This window comes from Mytilus trossulus, chromosome 14, assembly GCF_036588685.1.
Source record: "Mytilus trossulus isolate FHL-02 chromosome 14, PNRI_Mtr1.1.1.hap1, whole genome shotgun sequence".
NCBI classification, from domain to species: domain Eukaryota; kingdom Metazoa; phylum Mollusca; class Bivalvia; order Mytilida; family Mytilidae; genus Mytilus; species Mytilus trossulus.
The window spans coordinates 65280780-65302725 of record NC_086386.1 but is presented as its reverse complement, the minus strand read 5'-3'; the positions used below and the strand labels follow the sequence as shown (position 1 = coordinate 65302725).

At 33.0% G+C, this 21946-nt stretch overlaps 1 protein-coding gene across 6 annotated transcripts in view; it reads right to left on the bottom strand.

Annotated features, from left to right (window-relative positions):
* LOC134695720 (protein furry homolog-like) overlaps positions 1-21946 on the bottom strand; it is a 399195-nt gene that overhangs the window by 133708 nt on the left and 243541 nt on the right. For all 6 annotated transcript variants that reach the window (XM_063557102.1, XM_063557101.1, XM_063557100.1 and 3 more), the window contains exons 42-45: positions 13897-14007; positions 11781-11880; positions 5118-5215; positions 2923-3090 (exon numbers count right to left, since the gene is read on the bottom strand). In XM_063557102.1, the coding sequence (XP_063413172.1) occupies positions 2923-3090; positions 5118-5215; positions 11781-11880; positions 13897-14007 (477 nt within the window). The remainder of the gene's footprint in view (positions 1-2922; positions 3091-5117; positions 5216-11780; positions 11881-13896; positions 14008-21946) is intronic.

Here is a 21946-nt window from a genome sequence, read left to right as displayed (position 1 = left end):
TAGATCAATATAACAAAGAAGTGCGTAAAGTTTTAAGCAATAATCATAAATTGTTATAGAGATACGGCACAACATGTAAAAAAAAAAACTCCCCCTTTTTTACAAAATACTCAATCACTCAAAAATGAAATTTTGAATCATCATCAAAAAGTATACAGATCTTAAGATTAATATAACAAAGACATGTGTAAAGTTTGTAGCAATAATCATAAATCGATTTTGAGATATGGCGCGACATGTAAAAAAAAACTCCCCCTTTTTTACAAAATACTCAATTACTTAAAAATGAAATTTTGAATCATCACCAAAAAGTATACAGATATTAAGATTAATATAACTAAGAAGTGTCTAAAGTTTTAAGCCATAATCAAGAATCGTTTTTGAGATACAGTGCGACATGTGAAAAAAATACACCCCTGTTTTAGTTACAAAGTGCCGTAAATCAAAAAGTTTAAATCTAATTTTCACCAAAAAGTATACAGATCATTTGACCATCATAAGAAACAACTATATTAAGTTTCATGAAATTTGGATAAGTCGTTCTCAAATTACGGTGCGACATGTTTACGCCGGACAGACGGACAGACAGACAGACAGACGGACACGTGTATAACCATAATACGTCCCGTCAAAATTTTGAAGGGCGTACAAAAAATTGAATATTTATTTAATAAATTGATATTTCTATGTCCACCATTTTTGGATATTACCGGAAGAAATGGTTTTAAAGATATACGTCTTATATACATTGTATCCATGAGAAGCACTAAAGAAAGTTTCTGCACAATGTAAGGATAGTAGCAATACGTTAAAACACACTTCAATTAACCTCCCTAAAACATAAGCTTCTTTCAGTACAATGTCCGCCATATTGGATTTCTCTGGAAGTAAGGTTTTTAAAGACATCAAATATATATGATATATTTAAGAAATAATTCCTTCGTGTCATGCTCTATGCTCATTTTAACATGGGTAGGCATTATATTTGTCAATATTGACACTGAGCGTTAGCGAGGTGTAAAATGTGGTCAAATATAATGCCTACCCATGTCAAAATGAGCATAGAGCATGACACGAAGGAAATATTTCGATTCTAATAGGACAAATTCAGTATTTTTATAGGTCGAAGCGTACGAAAATACCGTAAAAATGTTTGCTTTTCCCGTTTCCTCCCCGAGGAGTTAGTGCATTACATTTAATATTTGATAAGTTTAAAAACTATAAGCAGGGTAAAAATATGTTGTTTGATAAAATTATATAATTAAAATTTATGCTAGCTGCTTAAATGTATACATTTTAAAGGATAGCGATGGAAATAACATTACTATACACAGTAAGTTCGTGCGCATGTGTCAAACATATTTTTTATGCTCATTAGAACACGGCTTTGTTTACAAAGCATAATAAGGACGTCATATTAGAATCAAAAGTAGTAAATAACAAAATTTTGTACTAAAAAGTATGATCGTAGCACGATAATAACACCTATTTACATACTAGCCTTCGATATTGGGCTGATTTAAGTATGATGTCCGCCATTTTGAATTTTACAGGAAGTGAGACATTTTTTTCAAATGCCTCCCTATCTGAAATCAAAGAGTTATAGTTGAGGAAGGTCTATGCCAAATTTCATGCTTGTAGCAGGATGTGCACAATTTTTCACAAAGCCGCCGTACTAATAATAATATTCAAGATAATAACCAAAATAAAATTGAGAATGGAAATGGGGAATGTGTCAAAGAGACAACAACCCAACCATAGAAAAAAAACAACAGCAGAAGGTCACAACAGGTCTTCAATGTAGCGAGAAATTCCCACACCCAGATGCATCCTTCACCTGGCTCCTAAACAAATATATACTAGTTCAGTAATAATGAACGCCATACTAATTTCCAAATTGTACACAAGAAACTAATATTAAAATAATACAAGACTAACAAAGGTCAGAGGCTCCTGACTTGGGACAGGCGCAAAAATGCGGATGGGTTAAACATGTTTGTGAGATCTCAACCCTCCCCCTATACCCCTAGCCAATGTAGAAAAGTAAACGCATAACAATACGCACATCAAAATTCAGTTCAAGAGAAGTCTGAGTCTGATGTCAGAAGATGTAACCAAAGCAAAATAAACAAAATGACAATAATACATAAATAACAAAAGACTACTAGCAGTTAACTGACATGCCAGCTCCAGACTTCAATTAAACTGACTGAAAGATTATGATTTCATCATATAATCAGGCAAAATTTCCTTAAAATTATCAATTCAGGGGCAACAACCCAAGAATGGGTTTCCTGATTCATCTGCAAATTAACAGCCAGATAGATCTCAACCAGATTATCATGTTTAACCTTTGTCTGATTTGCTCTCAATGCTTTAGTTACAGAGATGTAAGCCAAAAACTTCATTTTACCCCTATGTTCTATTTTTAGCAGTGGCCATTAGGTTGGTTGGCTGGGTCATCAGACACATTTTTTAAACTAGATACAAAAGTACCTTAATGATGATTGTCGCCAAGTTTGGTTAATTTTAGCCCAGTAATTTCAGAGGAAATTTTTGTAAAAGTTAATGACGACGGACAAAGGACACCATTTGATGAGAAAAGATCACTTGGCCCAAAAAAGGGCCAGGTGAGCTAAAAAATCAGAATAATGAAGTAGACATACAAAAACAAGTTGACTATCATTGTTTTTTCATGGCTTCAAGTGTATAACACCAATATTGTTAACTAATCATTATGAATTGAATAAACTTAACATTTTATATAAGATTTCTGAACACTGAGTTAAGATCAAATTTGCATAAGATAGCATATAAAAATTAAAAATATAAAATATTATAGACGGTATGGCCTCCTCGTGTGAAACAGTGACCATCATTGTATCCTAATCAGCCACCAATACCATACTTTGTGGTACCTACCTCTACTAAGAATGACAGGAGAGTCAAACTAGTATATGAATACACATCCAACAAATATTTAACAACACATTTTGTCCACTGAAAACTGTCTTTCCCAAATGTACCATGGCTGTAGAGTGACATTACTGTCCCAAGGTTATTTAATTTATCTGATTTTTGTGAACAAACCTGTAATGTAAAAGAACCAAAATCTAACATTTTAAGTAAATAGAAAAGCTTAAATGTCTCAATGTTTTATACTTAAATAAACAAGTGAAGATATGTGAATTGGATTGGTTTGGGTTTTTGAATGGATAAAGGAGTTGCTACTTTAAAAAAAAAACGTTAATGAAATAAATTTGTCACATTCAATTGGTTCATTCAGTTTGTCACATTCAATTGGTTCATTTAGTTTGTCACATTCAATTGGTTCATTTAGTTTGTCACAGACTCAATTCTTTAAGTCCTTGACATGATTAAATTTTCAATCAAAAACATTGTGGATTTGTTTCAACTACTGTTGTTTTTATTTTTGTCTTTAAAATGGAGATCCTGTTTCCGCTCACAGAATTTGTGACTTTTATCTCTTTTTCATGATCTTATATTGCTTATATTTTTTCTTTATACAGTTTCTCTCCATCAATAGTCTTTGCCCAAAATATTATTTTTTTTATTGTGAACCAATTGAGAGATTCCCACAGAGTCGTCCTCTTGGTCAAGGTATTAAACTATTGTCTGTTCTATTGTCCCATTGAATAATGCTATTGTTATCTGTATATTTCATTCTTTTAAAGGCTCATTGATTAACCTACCCGTGTTAAACAAATGATCTTTTAGTCCAGTAGTCAGCACTTTTTGTGCTGACATGAATTGTCATTGATATGGTTATATTTATAAATTTACTGTTTACAAATTTTTGAATTTTTTGAAATACTAAGGCTTTTCTACCCCAGGCATAGATTACCTTAGCTGCATTTGGCAAAACTTTTAGGAATTTTGGTCCTCAATGCTCTTCAACTTCGTACTTTATTTGGCCTTTTTAACTTTTTTGAATTCGAGCGTCACTGATGAGTCTTTTGAAGACGAAACACAGGTCTGGGGTATATACTAAATTTAGTCCTGGTATCTATGATGAGTTTATTTAAGTTGATGAGTAATATTACTTACAGAATAGAATGTGATGTTTTTTTATTCAATATGATTAATACATTTTAATCTGTTCAATGTAAATGTTCCGGACCATATGAGTATTTGGACCATACGCGTATGATCATGACCATATGCGTATACTCATATGGTCCGACCATTCTGTGACCAATTCTGACAAAATTTTGTCTTTTTGTGTGTTTGGCAAATAAATACCAATACTGGAAAAAGATAATGTTTAAATTAAGGCTTTCTTTAACTAGGTAAACAAACTCAAAACAAGAATGTGTCCATAGAACACATTCACACCATCATCTACTATGCTCAGTGGACTGTGACATTGGGGTAAAAACTTTAATTTGGCTTTAAAATAAGATTGATCATGTGAACTAAGTTTCAAGTAACTGTAATTCATAGTGGTCAGTTTTTATTGGTTTAAGGAAGCCGGAATAAAGAATGGATTCCAGTGCACCTGCCCCATGAGGGATTTGAACTCACAACCTCAGTGTTTCGACTATTTAGACCACTGGACCACTGAAGGCACCAAGTATGACTATTTAGTTTGGAGATAACTGTTAAGTATTTTGGATTAACATGTGTAAAACAACACGGCATGGTTGTTCAAAATATTGGATAAAGTTATCCACTGGATACATTTTGGACCTTTCCTGTCTCACTAAAATTTGCAGCCCTTGTCCGCCTTTTTTGTTGTTGCTGTTTGACACCAAGTACTAAGAGTTATGTTAAACAGCAGACAAGTTTATCAGCTTTTCAGTCTTTTGAACCACTGTGCCCAGGTCTTTTATGCTGTGTATGCTTTAGAGTAGAATACATTTGACAAAGATTTTTTAGGAAGAAATGTTCATTGAAGATATCTAAAACCAATAAATTCAGCAATTTAAAATGGTGGCATCTTTAAGTTACAAATGAATAGATTTTAGAAATTCATGCTTGTCATTATCCAATCAGTTCTGTTGACATCAAATAATTGAATTATGATTGTTAAATTAGTATATCTCCTGCATAGTCAAATATGGCTTCTTGATGAAACAGAGTATAATCTTACTAACTTGTGCTATATGATCTGCTGCATCTCGACAACTTGGAGTAAGACATTCATAATTTTGTACCAGTAAAGGCAACAGAGCAATAACATTCACTGGAAATCCTAGAAAGCAGAAAAAGTATTATTGTCTTTAACTAGAGTAATAGAAAGATATTTGAGATTATTACATTGTTGCATAATACTTTATCATATAAATTTCAAAGTTTCTAAAATTTGGTAACTAGAATTTAAAAAAATTTTAAAACAAAATTCTGTAGTCCTTTTAAAAAAATCATAAATACCAAAATCTATCTAAATTTAATGATTTGTAAGGCCACACCAATTTGATTCCTTGTTAGACGGACCCGCCCGCACCTATTTTTTTCAAAACAGATTTTTTTTAATTTTTTTTATATTCCCGCTTCCCGCATCCGGAAATGAAATCATGTCCATTTACCGCACCATTGTTTTTGTAAATATTATAAAAAGATATCAACATTTGCTTTAAAATCACAGTCTAACCTGTATATAATGACTTTAAACATAAAATGACCCCACCACAAGGTGTAAATATCTGTGAGAATATTTGCTTCAGCATGAAACCTATTTATCCAAAGAGGGAGTGCTCCGATATAAATTTATAACAGCGTGGAGATACCTTTCAAGAACAAACAATTGGTTTTTTTCCCCCTTACTTATATTCCCTATCAAAACATGTTCCCTGTTAGAATAAAGTACGAAGAACTTCTGAAGGATTTGCCTTCAAGGCAACTGCAATTATATTGTATGCTGGCGAACCAAAACTATCTATAGCCACTGCATGTTTATGCACCTGTCCTGATTGATTCAGGGGCCTGTCGTTCAGCAGTTATCGTTTGTTGATGTTGTTCATAATTTGGTATTTTCCTGTTTGGATATATTTATAAATTAGACCGTTGGTTTTCCTGTTGGAAATGTGTAGGCTTATAATTTTGGGGTCCTTTATAGCTTGCTGTTTGGTCTGTATGAAAGCCCAGTGTAAAAGGCCGTACTTTGACCTGTGTTTGTTATTATCAGGTTGAGAACAACCCTCCCTAAGATAAGGGGTCGTTTTAATGATGTAGAAAAGAAAATAGAAATATCAAGGATTTGTACAGTTCTTCTATACAAAACCTATAAAAACTTAGAATTTGTACTCAAAAAGAGGAGAGTTGCATCATATTTTAAACAACTTTTCTAAAAGAGGGGTCCACTTATTTTGAATAATATTAAACTGTTAAAGTGTTTGTGTTAACATGGTTAAAGTCCAGGAATATTACAACATTCTTGGACATGTTTTGACCATTTAATACCAGATAGATATATAAGTGCTTTGAGAAAATATGAGCTCTTTCATACATACAAATATATTATAACTTATATTGATCCCTCATAAAACATGTAAAAGGGATATTTATAACATTAAGGGGTTGCCCCCAAACTGATTATGACTTGAATGGAGAATCGTCTCATTGTCAGTCACACACACATAGACCAGATTTAACCATTTCTTGGTGAACAGGGAAAAAATACATCAGAAATTAAAGAAATGTCAACGTACAAGTGATAAATCAAGTTTTAATATTGTCAAAATCTACTTTTTAATGTTTACAAACAAAACAATATAATAGCTCGCTCTCCTTTACTTTTCAAGCTTCGCCTCAAAAATTTGCAAATTAAATATTTTTTTATTAAAATTTTCAAATCGCTCGCTTGCCCCATATTTAGGAGTCCAAAAATCCGTAGAACAAGAAATTAAATTGGTGTGGCCTAACGACTAAACATTTAATAAAAATGTATTCACCAACATGAAATTCAAGTTATATTAAACTTATGTAAACTTGTCAAATGTCTAAATCAAAATGTGAACCATGTAGATAATATGAGGCAGGCATTACCTATGAAAGGGGACAAAGTCTGTATACAATTTTTTTTTTAATTCAAACATATTTTAAGTTTAAAATCTGTTAAAAAAGAATTGGAAATACTGAACTTTTCTGATTTTGGTTCTGTTGGTGAGGATTTAAGTTGTGACGTTTTTTTTTATAGTTATGACGTCATATTCAATGTAAACAAAGAAACGCTATCATCAGTTAACGTTTTTTCATATCAAAGAATAATTAGAATGAAATTGTTATTGTATTCCTTCCTATATTTTACTGGACTGATAAATATATATTTGACTAAAAATTTTCATGACAAACAAGACCGGAAGAATGAAGTTGGTTTCTGCCAAATGTGAGAATTTAAAAAAGTGACCAAAAAAAGTTAACGATTTTGAGTTCATTAGTAAAATGAAAATTTCGGAAATTTTCCAGATTTTTATCTCTCTGTTATATGGAACTTTGTCCCCTTATAATTATTTCATTCTATTAAAGAATAAATAATTTTAGACAAAATACAAAATTGTCTTTATGAAATTCTGTTGATTCATTGTCAAAACATAAAACAGACCATCTTACTAGAATCTAGAGAATTGATAAGAAGTAGTGGATTCAAAAACAATACTATAATCAACTTGAGATTAAAGTAGCTTGTTGCATAAACCCCTGAGGGTTTACGCAGTATATATTGGACGAGTGATGTAGTCTTTCTGACCACGGGATGTTATTCGGAACACTTCTGTTCTTTCTATGACCACCTTTCAAATAAATGCGCAATAGCTATGACCACCTTTCAAATGCATGCGCAATAGCTTACTAATCTGTTGAATATGCATTAGCATCTTAAGTTGCTATAGAGATATGTTACGTATGATCTGAAATTTATTATGATATAATATTTTCTTGCACACGATTACAAGCTGCTAATATTAACCTACATGCGTAGTATTTAAATAAGTCAAACGATGTAACCAGCTGTGTTTAGATATGAGATAAGATTTCCTGAAAACAATGCGCTTTATATTCTGAACGAGATAAATTAAAAATAAAATCTTTAGAAAGAGTTTTAGTAGCATTTTATTTTAGATTTAACGTTTAGTGAAGATGTAAATGTTGTAAAAAGCAAGCAATTTTTTTTTTTTATACTGAAATTAAAGGGAAGTCTTTCTTGCATATGATTAAATTACAGTTCTTTTTTTTGGTTAAATATTGCAACTTTAAAAAAAAAAAAATGGTTATTAAAATAAAATTAAATAGATATTGAATATGAAAAAATAAAATATTTTGAACGAGAACAATTAAAAATAAAATCTTTAAAAAAAGTTTTAGCACTTTTTGAAATTTTACGTCTAGGTAAGCATAGACCAAGGACATGAATCATAAATACGTGCCTCAAATAGGTGTAAAAACGACCCAAGAGAAAACGAAAACGGGATCCATCGGGATCCCAATACAATCCCGGTGAAATTGTCGGGATTAGCTGGGATAAGCATCTGGAGTAGGGATCCCATTCGGGATAAATAACTGAACCTGAGATCCCATTTGGGATAACTGTCTGAAGCCGGGATCCCATTCGGGGTAACTGTCTGAAGCCGGGATTTCAGTCTAGACGAAACGGGATAAATATCGGACACTGGGATCCCAAAAGGGATAACTGTCTTAAGTTGGGATCCCAATCGGAACTGTTTAAAGACGGGATCCCAATCGGGATAACTATCCCAGTCTAGTTAAAACGGGAAATTGCATGAACCATAATAATTATGTTGTTGAAAATATGTAAGTGTTTTGTTTGTGTATACATATGTACATCAAGTACAGGTTATTGGTGTTAATTATCAATGTGTGTGACACAAGCTGTCAGGTGAAGCCAATCACTTTTAAGCGTCACTTAATATTCAGTATGACAGATATTTATAAGTATTTAAAAAAAAAAAATTGTTTATTGAAAATAACATTAAAATTAATTATGAAAGTTATGTCCGTATTTATTTTCATTAACATTGCAAATTTAAAATTATTTTCTTTGTTTAAATATTGCAACATTATTTACTTTTTTTTTTAAAACAAGGAGGTCACATAATAACCTCTGAATCCTTTTCGTCATTAAAATGCGACTGATAAGTATAGATATTCAATATGAAGGGGGAAAAAATAACCGTGACTGAAATCTAAATCTTAAATTTATTTTTTAAAAATACACATTTGACCATGCAGATGTAAGAAATGATACTTCAAGCAATAAAACAATGAATTAAATGTGCCACTTTAATTACGACTGATAACCTAAAAATGAATCATGCATGCATTTTTAGCAGACTTAACCAGGTCGGCGATAAGATATCGAAATATAAAAAAGAAGATGTCAATGAGACAACTATCTACAAGAAACCAAAATAACACAGAAATACAAACTATGGGTCACCGTACAGCCTTCAACAACAGACAAAGCACGCACCGCATAGTCGGCTATAAAAGGCCCCGAAATGACAATGTAAAACAATCAGTCAAAAAAGAAAATTGACAAAGTCTATATCATCGGATGCGTAACTTAGTTGCTCAACAGAGGAACGTTACACAAGCGTTTAAATCCACGTTCCATAAGTTTGAAGAACGTCGAAATGCAAAGGTATACGCTTGGTGAACGCTTTTACTTCATGAAAATTTTAAAGTCCAATACGGGTGAAACTTCATCAAACCTACAGAAGATATTACACCCTCTCCAACCATGCAAACATGGGACTAGGCTGTACTTCTATGTCTAGTCCCATGTGTCAGGAACTACTCCCATTAGTTTGAGCTACAAAAATATCCCGCCTGCCTCAAAGGTGCATAGGATCGACCCTGTTCCAGCACTAATGATACAAGTACCAACCAGAGTTACAATGACGTGGGAGTAAGTCTTTAAAGGCGGCCTCCAAATTTGAAAAAAAAACACTATTTAGTCGGCTATTAAATGCCCCGACTATTAAGATTTAAAAAAAAAAAAAAAATTCAAACAAAACTAAACAGCCTTATTGATAACAAAATAATTTATGAAAAAAACTTGACCGACATGAATTATGTACAACAACCACTGTACTACATGTTCCAGGCTTTAGAATGGACATTGGCACATAAACAATGTGGTGGCCATAAACCCAACCCTCCCAAATGAACCAAACCTTAAGGACAACACACCGCAAGAAAAAACTGTAAAATATCAGTTGCAATTCGCGTCCCTAAAAATATGGGTACGGTGCACAATAATCACTTACATAAAAACAATAGACACAAATCACTGAAATAATCGCACTTACCGAAAGCTATTTCAAAGCTAGTGAACATGTAGACGAACCAGTGGACATAGACGGACTGGTAAACATGTAAACAGACGGGCGAATGTGACAGACTTTTTGACAAACATTCACATATAGACAGACCTGCAGTTGGGAATGTAGAAAGACTAGGAGAAACGCTTAGGTACGCTTTACGCACACCCAATACACGCTTTAAGATCGTTGTGCAGCTCGTTGTGCACATGATACAGATATGATTGACAGGTTGAATGCATCCAAATTACTAGCGTATTGGTAGCGTGCATGATTTTTTTTTACCATGGCCAACGTACGTCGGATCTATATGTTGATGTGTGAAGCTGGTATTACATTAAGGAGCTACCATTTGATTTTTATGGGGGGGGGGGGGGGGGGGGGGGCTAGGATGAAAATTTTTGTCCTGCATTTTTTTTTAGCTGAAATCTCTGTCCTGCCTTTTTATTTTTCACTCTGTTCGGTCCTGTCTTTTTTTTTAAAGTTTATCCTGACTTTTTTTTGGCAAGTGTCTCATCCTGCCTTTTTTTTTACTCAAAACTCCTGTCCTGTCTATTTTTTTCAAATTTCATCATCCCCCCCTCCCCCCCCCCCCATAAAAATCAAATGGTAGCTCCCTTAAATAAACAGGCAATGTCAGTTTCTAATTCTTATGCACAACAAAAGTAATATAAGACAATACATCTTTATTAAACAATTATCTAATATATATATAATGCCAAAAAGCATTTGGGTTTACGATTGCATTTCTTTTTTTAAAGAATGCAACTTGTTAATTATCATTGACCACTACCTCTTATCAATTCTCTAAAGATTCTTCCACTGCAATGAGGGCACTATTTATTTCCACTGGGGACAGTTCAATATAAAACTTGAGGCTTGCCAAGCTTTTTAAATATTGAATTTTATCTGACAATAATGGAGAAATATAGTATTGCACAATGTTCTGTGGTGGAATCTGTCTAATGAATTTTTTACTTCATGTAGTTTTTAACGGCCTTGATTAGCTATACAGCCCTCACACAGTCGGCTTTGTGTATACATTTTTTTTCACTGACCTTCAAAGCTATTTCTATATGTGACGTCATCAGGCATGGTTGCTTTTTTCCTGACTTTAAAATTATAAAATTCAGAATACCTCAAGAAAATTTGACATCATAATTGATTTTTATCAAAGAACTGGGTTTAAACTATTAAAATAAATTATAAGAAAAAATAGTAATTCTGCAGGAAAGAATAACAGAAATAAAATATATTCAACTGCCTTTTTTTGGTTCTGCAGCACAATTTGAACAGTCAATAGGATTACCATCCTTATTTGTTGTATTCTGCCACAAACACTTTTAAAATAGACACCAATTACATAAAACAACATAAATTGCAGTTTGCATTTTTTTTTAAAGTAGTGAGAGGGTGCTAAATTTCATCATTTAATTTTGTAAGCAAGTTTAGACAAGAATTTGACATATTTTGTCTAACCTAAACTGTCTGTTGGGTCCACAACAGGGGCAGATATGGACACAGTAAGTCTGGAAACCAAATACCAGGTGCCTTCAAATGTAACTGTTGATGTAAAACCCTGTAAAAGAGTTTAAGTCATTTTAGCTTTTTAGATTCCTTTTAACTTCTGAGACAAAATTACAAAAAGCAAACATTATTTGGTTCCATGTTATCATCCTCATTATTCTTAATTTCATTTTCAGAAAGTGTCATTCTATAATTAAATAAATTCTAAAATGCTAAAGAACCTAAAGTGTTCAAATTCCCTTTAGGAAAAGTTGACTAGATGGATTTGGCTATAGGTCTCTGATCCCAAAATTGGTCATATAGCTCTAAATTAGCTTTGTTCAGTACTAAAATAGCTTCAAAATTTTCTGCTTTGAGCATACCTGGCCCTTCGGTCATAAAACTTTACTCAGTACTCCGAGTACAAAATAAGTGCTCGAAACACAAAATCCAGTATTTTGATTGGTTGATTCTTGAGTCTGAGTACAAAAATCGTGCTCGAAAGTTTTATGACTGCAAGGCCTGATGATGGTCGATCCAGAAAGGCGCTTCAGACACATCACATTGATAATATCAAACGTGTCATTTCATATTACTATCACATAGTTGTGTCGAAAACACTGCAATGAGATGTTGACTTAATGATAGAAATTCATATGCGACCTTATCATTTTCAAAAATATTAAAACATACTAGTTTGTATATATAACAGTTAAAATGACATGTTTATGGTGAAAAAAAGGTCAAGGACAGATGACACTTGCCAGCTAGACATGTACACCTTACAATCATTCCATTAACCAAATATAGACTTAGTAGACCTTTTTCATACAGTATAAGAAAAGCAGACCAGAGCACAAAATTTAACTATAACCACTGAACAATGAAAATGAGGTCAGGGTCAGATGTCACCTGCCAGTTGGAAATGTACACCTTACAGTCCTTCCATACACCGAATATACTAGACCTATTGCTAATAGTATCTGAGATATGGACTTGACCACCAAAACTTAACCTTGTTAACTTATCCATGACATGAGGTCTAGGTCAAGTGAAAACTGTCTGATGGGCATGCAAATAAAAAAAGAGAATGCACATACCAAATATAGAATTATCCTATTACTCATTATAAGATAGAAATTAACATTACAAAAATTTTTAACTTTTTTTTCAAATAGTCACTGAACCATGAAAATCAGGTCAGGGACAATGGACAAGTGGAAGATGGAAACTTCATAACATAAGGCATCACATGTATATACAAAGTATGAAGCATCCAGGTCTTCAAACTTCTAAAATATAAAGCATTTTAAAAGCTGTCAGATCACTATCCCTAAGGCTCGACAAAAAACCCTGTAACTTAATTTCAGAAATCCTAATGATATAGTTCCTGAGGCAGATGTGATGAAAAATATTCAGGAATGGATAAACAGACTGACCGATGGACTGATGGATAGACAGACAGAGGTAAAACAGTATATCTCCACTGTTCTATAATTATGTATAATTAGCTGCTGTATAATTAGCTGCTGAATGCCATAACCCTTTAACAATAAAGTCTGAACACCACAAACCTTTAACAGTAAAGTCTAAACACCAACAAACCTTTAACAGTAAAGTCTGAACACCACAAACCTTTAACAGTAAAGTCTGAACACCACAAACCTTTAACAGTACAGTCTGAATACCACAAACCTTTAACAGTAAAGTCTGAACACCAACAAACCTTTAACAGTAAAGTCTGAACACCAACAAACCTTTAATAGTAAAGTCTGAACACCAGAAACCTTTAACAATAAAGTATAAATACCACAAACCTTTAACAGTAAAGTCTAAATACCACAAACCATTAACAGTAAAGTCTGAACACCACAAACCTTTAACAGTAAAGTCTGAACACCAACAAACCTTTAACAGTAAAGTCTTAATACCACAAACCTTTAACAGTAAAGTCTGAATACCACAAACCTTTAACAGTAAAGTCTAAACACCAACAAACCTTTAACCGAAAAGTCTAAACACCACATACCTTTAACAGTAAAGTCTGAATACCACAAACCTTTAACAGTAAAGTCTGAACACCACAAACCTTTAACAGTAAAGTCTGAACACCAGGGAAATTGTTCCACTTCAGCTGTTGCTCTATCTTTTCTAATCTTTCACGGCAGTCAGGTCTCTCTGGTTGTAAATGTTTCAGAATCTTATAAATATAGATAAAAATATTACATATAGCAATTATAAGAAAACTATAAAACCTATAAGCTAAATGCCGCATGCATGATAAATTACTTCCACTTGCATATTGTCCAAAATGAATTAAATAAAACAAGCATTCTGTGAGTATTGTATGACAACACATAGTCCATTACCGGTTAAATATTCATTGCATTTGAACCAAATTTTAACTATAAATTTTCATGGTGTAAACTATCAAGGCAGAGACTACAATTGAGGCAAGTGAGGCAATTTCAACACTGAATTTTTTATTGTAATTAAATACGAAATATAATAGTCATTTGTTGTTCTGTCTCAACCTTAATTTCTATAACTTGTCATCATTCCTTTTAAATGATTCATGGTTCCTTAGTATAACTCAGAATCTCAACAGATGACGGTTCTCGATTACATTTACCCAGTAACGATAATCATCATGGATCTCTGGTAAAACAGGCTCTTGCAGAAAAAGGAAAAGCGATACTGAAGGTAAATAAATGAATAGTTCTAGTAAACTAATGGTGTTTGTGATCACAACAGGGGTTAAGAGTCTGAGTCAGTACAGAATAACTTGGCCAATATAGATTTTTTTTCTGTGTCTGAGTCCTAGTACTCAACATATAACTTCATTTGAACTAATCCAAAAGACAATAAATTGACTGACAAATCAAGTACTGGGAATCGCAAGGGGACATTTTATCTGTCTCACCAACTTTACCTGTTCTCTTTACAGATAAACAAAATATAACAGGCTATTATTTGAACTTGGAATTATTTTTAATTATGGAAATGCTCTGTGCTGCGCACAACACTTTCTATTACAAAGAAAATAGTATATTTTCAATAGAATGTACTGTGCCGCGCACAACACTATCTAACCAAAATACATTGTATGGAAAGTGTAATTAACCACTCAAAAGATTATAATACCAAACAAGCATGGAATTTATCAAAAAAAATTAAACACAAGAAATTATGCAAATTCCATAATTGAAAATAATTCCAAGTTCAAATAATAGCCTGTTATATACACAATATGAAACATACATGGATTAGTTCTTGTTCATGTTTCTTTAACCTTAAGAATTGAAAGTACATCCCATATTCCATTTTGACATTATTGAGGAACGGTACGACCTTTAAAACAGGATTTTGTCTTTTCTAAATCAAGACTTCAAAATTTCTTGTCTTCATATTCTAGATTTCGGGATCGGACACCCAAAACCCCTAACCCCTGAACTTGTCATTTCTAGAACCAGAAATATCTTACCACTGACCATTTCCAGAAATAATTTGAAATAAAGGACCTATCTGTAAACGGCATGGCGAAAAAATCCATTTAATCCCCCTGTACCCATATCATAAAAGCAAACTGACTCTAGATAGAATCATCTAAACACATATTTTATCTCATTCTATCCATAGTTTGTTAGCATAAAAGCAAGCTTGATATTTTGTAATAGCGTCTGTATGATGGTGCTTACAGGAAAGCTTATAATTCCCTTTTGCAAATAAAACTGTTGCTATTGATGCTGCTACCAAATTGCTGATTGAAAAGGAATCTGAAGAAGACATCGATTGTTGTGTTGATGATAGTGAGCTACCGCTAGAAACACAGACTGCCCTGAAACTACTAAAAACTTTGGAAATGGCATGTATGAGTGGAGAGAGATTGTGCAGTCTTGCCATGATCCATGTTCATCGCGATTAGGATCTCAGCAGACAAAATATTCTCGAACGAATTGAAGAAACTGGCCATATAAAATTGACAAACTTTACTGAATCGATGTTTGTTCTATGTTCTGGTGAGACTCAAATTGATATTTGGATATTTATCTGACATATAAATTTAAATAAAGTTATAAAACAATTTGTGTTAGTAAATGTCTTTAAAAATTTAGTAAATGTCTTTAAAAATGAAAAAAAATATATAATAAAGGGCTGCACTTTAGCGCATGATACGCCCATTGCTCTTTTAACTTGTCTTTTATGCTTTAAATGAATTTATATGATCAACTAGAAATAGTGCTAGCCCTGTCAAATACCCCCCCCCCCCTCCCCCCCCAAATAATAAATAAAAATGCACAAAAAAATTGGCACTATTAGGGTCAATAGATATAAACAATTTATCAAAGTTGCATAAAATTTTGTGAAAGTGTTAGTTATTGTCCCAAAATTGGAAAATCCCCCCTTTTGTAATCATTAAAACTCATAACACGGAAATGTAAAATCTGAAATTTATAAAAATTGAAAGGGAGCTTACATCAATAGATATAAACAATTCACCAAAGTTTCATGGACAATATTGGTGAAAGCCTTTTGGAGTTATTGTCAGAAGTATTGAAAATCCCCCCTTTTTTATGAATAAAGCCCCATAAATCCAAAACTTAAAATCTGAAATTAAAAAAAAACGAAAGGGAGCTTATGTCAATAGATATAAACAATTCACCAAAGTTTCATGGACATTGGTGAAAGCCTTTTTGAGTTATTGTACGAAGTGTTGAAAATCCCCCCTTTTTTATGAATAAGTCCCCATTATTCCAAAACTTAAAATCTGAAATTAAAAAAAACCCGAAAGGGAGCTTAAGTCAATAGATATAAACAATTCACTTAAGTTTCATGGAAATTGGTGAAAGTATTTTTGAGTTATTGTCCGAAGTGTCGACGGACAGACAGACGGTTTACCAATAATACGTCCCGTCTAAAAGACGGGCGTATAAAAAGTGTCCAAATATAAGACATTGTTAAACTCTCTGGAAATGCCTAGAATGCAGGATTTTGAACCATTCATTCCGTACCCTCCCAATTATTTTGCCTCACTAAAATTTTAGGTCTAGTTACAACCTTGCCTATATACCGATCTGACCAGTATCATATGGTATTTTGGACCTCCTAAAAAGTGAACTTGGGATCATTTTTGAAATATGGTATTTTGAACTCACCATATGGTAAATTGAACCCCCTATTTTATATAAATAAAGTTGCAGATTATCTCATTTACAATTTGTTGGCTTTGACCTTTTTTAAAACCTTTTAGAAGATGTAGAGAGTAAAGTGGCAAAGTAAAATTTTCAAATATTTGTTCATGCATGTAAAATACATACAAACTATTTATTGGAGTATTATTACTATGTAAAAGAGTTATAACTGCTAGAATTTTTAAATTGACATTGTAAAAGAGAGGGGGTCATTATACCATGGTAGGGGGTAAAAATACCATGGCTAAATAAAATTTTCAAAACATCTTTTCAAGCAAGTAAAATACATACCAACTACTTCAAGGGGCACTAGCTACGAGATATATAAAAATTCTAATATTGATTTTTTCTTTGGCTCAATCAATAATAAAATGCAAATAGTGAAATAATAATTTGCTTTTAGCAGCCAGTATCGTTTAATTTTGTCAAAATAAGCTAAAAAAAACATTGATTTTGAATTATTCACTTGCAAGTGAATAATTTCGACCCCATTGAATCTGTATTCATGTGAACTTCAATTAACCCTTTAGCTTGAAATGGATAACATGTGAATTCTATGTGTAAAGTTATTTAAAGGAAAAAAATGTCAACATTGAAAGTGAAACAAAGGTAAATAATTTGATTGACTAATTCCATTAACAAAAAATCAGTTTACACAGGTAAAAACGATGATAAAACATTTATTTTTCATCTATAACACGGTGTAGTACGTTGACAGTTGCTATTCGAAAAAAAACGCGTCCGCTGTTGCTATCCGAAACTTTTACGGTTGCTATTCGAAATAAAATGGCAATTTAGGATGGAGCAGCCCAAAGAAACGTCAACAGGCGCAGGTAATTTGTGTATATATATAATAAAACTGGTCTTACGGAATACTATAGATATTATCAATGAATACTGTCTACCCCTAACAAGGAAAATAGGTCTCGTCTTTGAAAGCGAGATGAATAAATTAGATCACACATGCCAAATACCCGTTATCGTTTGCACTGATTTATTCATTTTTAACGAAAAACTAATTGTTTTGAATGAAATAAAGATTTCAAAAGGGGCATTTATTGGTTTGCTAAGAGCTTTCAAAAGTATTAAGCGAAAGAGTGTTTTTTTATTTGTCACGGGACAATAATACGGGACTCTTCATGATTTGCTAGGGTTACGGTTACTATACAAACACATTATATATGGCACCGGTTATAAACTGAAAAAAGGCACCGGTTACTAGTAGTTTTTATATTGTTATTTTCAGCAAAAAAGAGAAAGTCAAAGGCATGTCTGTGGCTCAATCGTCCAAAAAAGAAATCAACCAGATGCTCCGCAGGGCGTAGCTTTATACGACCGCAGAGGTTGAACCCTGAACAGTTGGGGCAAGTATGGACACAACATTCAAGCTGGATTCCGCTCTAAATTTGGATTGTGATTAAATAGTTGACACAGCATAGGTTTCTGACACAGAATGAATGTATTCAAATGAACTTAAAATTTTTGTTTTCTCTTAGAGCAATTCACTATGCTGTTGAATATTAATCCTCTCAAAAAAATGTTTGAAGAAATTTTCTTTTTTATTTATGAAATTTCAAAAGAGAAAAATTGAACCCAATTTTTTAATCACATCCCCCTCTCCCTTATTCCAAAACTAATTTCAATTAAAATATTCTAATGGAGTTTGCAACAATTACTACTCATTTAAATACATCATAAAATATTAAGATGTAAAAAAACTGCTTGTTATCACTGAATGGTAAAGATTATTTAAATTTATCAGTTGGTAGTAAAAAGTGAATATACATTGTATATTGTATATAACAAAGATTTAAGTTGATTCTGGACAAAGAAAGATAACTCCAATTAAAAAAAAATCTTGCAGATATTTCTTGCTTACTTTACTGGACAAAGAAAGATAACTCTTAATTAAAAAAAAATTTGCTATTTCACAATATTGTGAAATTAGATATTTCTTGCCATTGCACAATACTGTGCAATTGAAAAGACTTGCTATTGCACAATACTTAATATAATAATTTTAGATCCTGATTTGGACCAACTTGAAAACTGGGCCCATAATCAAAAATCTAAGTACATGTTTAGATTCCGCATATCAAAGAGGCCCAAGAATTTGATTTTTGTTAAAATCAAACTTAGTTTAATTTTGGACCCTTTGCACTTTAATTTAGACCAATTTTAAAACTGGACCAAAAATTAAGAATCTACATACACAGTTAGATTTGGCATATCAAAGAACCCCAATTATTCAATTTTTGATGAAATCAAACAATGTTAATTTAAGACCTCGATTTGGGCCAACTTGAAAACTGGGCCAATAATCAAAAATCTAAGTACATTTTTAGATTCAGCATATCAAAGAACCCCAAGGTTTCAATTTTTGTTAAAATCAAACTAAGTTTAATTTTGGACCCTTTGGACCTTAATGTAGACCAATTTGAAAACGGGACCAAAAATTAAGAATCTACATACACAGTTAGATTCGGCATATTAAAGAATCCCAATTATTCAATTTTCATGAAATCAAACAAAGTTTAATTTTGGACCCTTTGGGCCCCTTTTTCCTTAACTGTTGGGACCCAAACTCCCAAAATCAATACCAACCTTCCTTTTATAGTCATAAACCTTGTGTTTAAATTTCATAGATTTCTATTTACTTATACTAACGCTATGGTGCGAAAACCAAGAAAAATGCTTATTTGGGTCCCTTTTTGGCCCCTAATTCCTAAACTGTTAAGACCGAAACTCCCAAAATCAATACCAACCTTCCTTTTGTGGTCATAAACATTGTGTTTAAATTTCATTGATTTCTATTTACTTTAACTAAAGTTATTGTACGAAAACCAAGAATAATGCTTATTTGGGCCCTTTTTTGGCCCCTAATTCCTAAACTGTTAAAACCAAAACTCCCAAAATCAATCCCAACCTTGCTTTTGTGGTCATAAACCTTGTGTCAAAATTTCATAGATTTCTATTAACTTAAACTAAAGTTATAGTGCGAAAACCAAGAAAATGCTTATTTGGGCCCTTTTTGGCCCCTAATTCCTAAAATATTGGGACCAAAACTCCCAAAATCAATACCAGCCTTCCTTTTATGGTCATAAACCTTGTGTTAAAATTTCATAGATTTCTATTCGCTTTTACTAAAGTTAGAGTGCGAAAACTAAAAGTATTCGGACGACGACGACGACGACGACGACGACGACGACGACGACGACGACGACGACGACGACGACGCCAACGTGATAGCAATATACGACGAAATTTTTTTCAAAATTTGCGGTCGTATAAAAATTGAAAATGCTATTGTTACACCTTTACAAAGCAAAGATGCCAATGAAAGACCTAAAAGTATCGAACTGAGAAAAGCCCCATTAAAAACGAGAGGAAATAGGCGGAAAATTAGGAGGAAGCTCTATAATGCTCACGCGGACGACAAAATAAATAAGGAAATTACAGAAATATTACCTACAGTCATAAGCAAGCTGAGAGCGGCAAATGTTTTAGGGGATTTCTGCAACTTCTTAAAAGTTATTCACAATGGTAAATTTCCTTTAACAAATATAGCGTTCCTCCTTTTTCTTGATGTTGTTAGATGGTATTCTCTAGATAATACATCCAGCATGGAATATTCAGAAGACTGTTTAAAATTCTGGAAGGTAATGTACAGACTTTTCCATGGAAAGGCTCTGAGGTTTATGACAGGAATGAAGTCTGAATATGGCGGCAATAATAGACGAGGGGAATATAGTCCAGAAAACAGTTCCATTAACTTTGCTGTTCCATCTCATAAGCGCGTTGCTACTTACGAGTCTGTAGGAGTCAGCTTACCGAGTGAAATGAAACCGGGTATTATAAATGAAGCTCTTGAGTTAAAATCTGAAACAAAATCGTATGTATTGAGCTTTGATGGCAAAAAACTAGCTCCTGGACTTACTAATGAATGGGGGGATCAGGATCTGTTTGGTCATGAAGAGAAGGAAACACTATCCCAACTAAGAGAGCGCCTTCAAAATGATCTAAATATTATAGAGCTAGCAAAAGTAGAATGCCAGCGTGTTCCCGGCAAAACAGAAGATAAGATAGAGCAGTTAGAAAGAGCTGTTAAGGTTGTTTCTGTGCGAATAAAGGATTTGAGAATGTTATTTTTGAAACAGCAAATGGCGTTAAATAAGTTCATGAAAGAAGGTGGAAAAGATTGGAAGAAATCTAAATATGTTTATGCAATAAGCAGTGTACAGGCCCAAATGTTTCTAATAAGAAACGTTGTAAAGAAACTATTAGATTCCAATAGTTCTCTCCTTCTCCTAGGATCAATGATAAATGGCACATCGCAGCTATTCAGTGAGAATCAATCCATTGATGTATTTTCACAACGAAACATGTTTTCACTGAAGGAAGTTGAAGATATACCAGAAGGTCTTCTGAATGAATTGAGATTCATAAAACAAAGGTCCCCACAATGGTTCGATGCTCGAAAACAGCTTAAACTAACAGGAAGTACCATATTTGGAGGCTTAGGTCTTGATTCATTAAAACTACAGCGAAGACATTTTGATAAAGTTGTCAAAAACATTGAAATAGCCGAAGTAATTTCAGAAGACACTGCCAAACGAATGGAACACGGCACAGTATCAGAAATACATGCAATAGCAACATTGACTACGAAAGTATTGCCTCTCTACTATCCAAATCTAGCATACATTGAAGAAGGTGCACATGTTATTAATTCTAATGGAACTCCCCTCATTCTAGTCTCACCAGATGGGAGCTTGGGAAAAATGAACATGGATGGAATAGATATTCCAACACCTGTTGTAGCATGTGAATTCAAATGCCCATCACCGTCAGATTTTAGGACACCCGTGCACTACGACATGCCCATAAGGTAAAATGTTATTAAATTAAGTTTACACTTGCTTGAGTTTTTTTATGAAACGATCACCT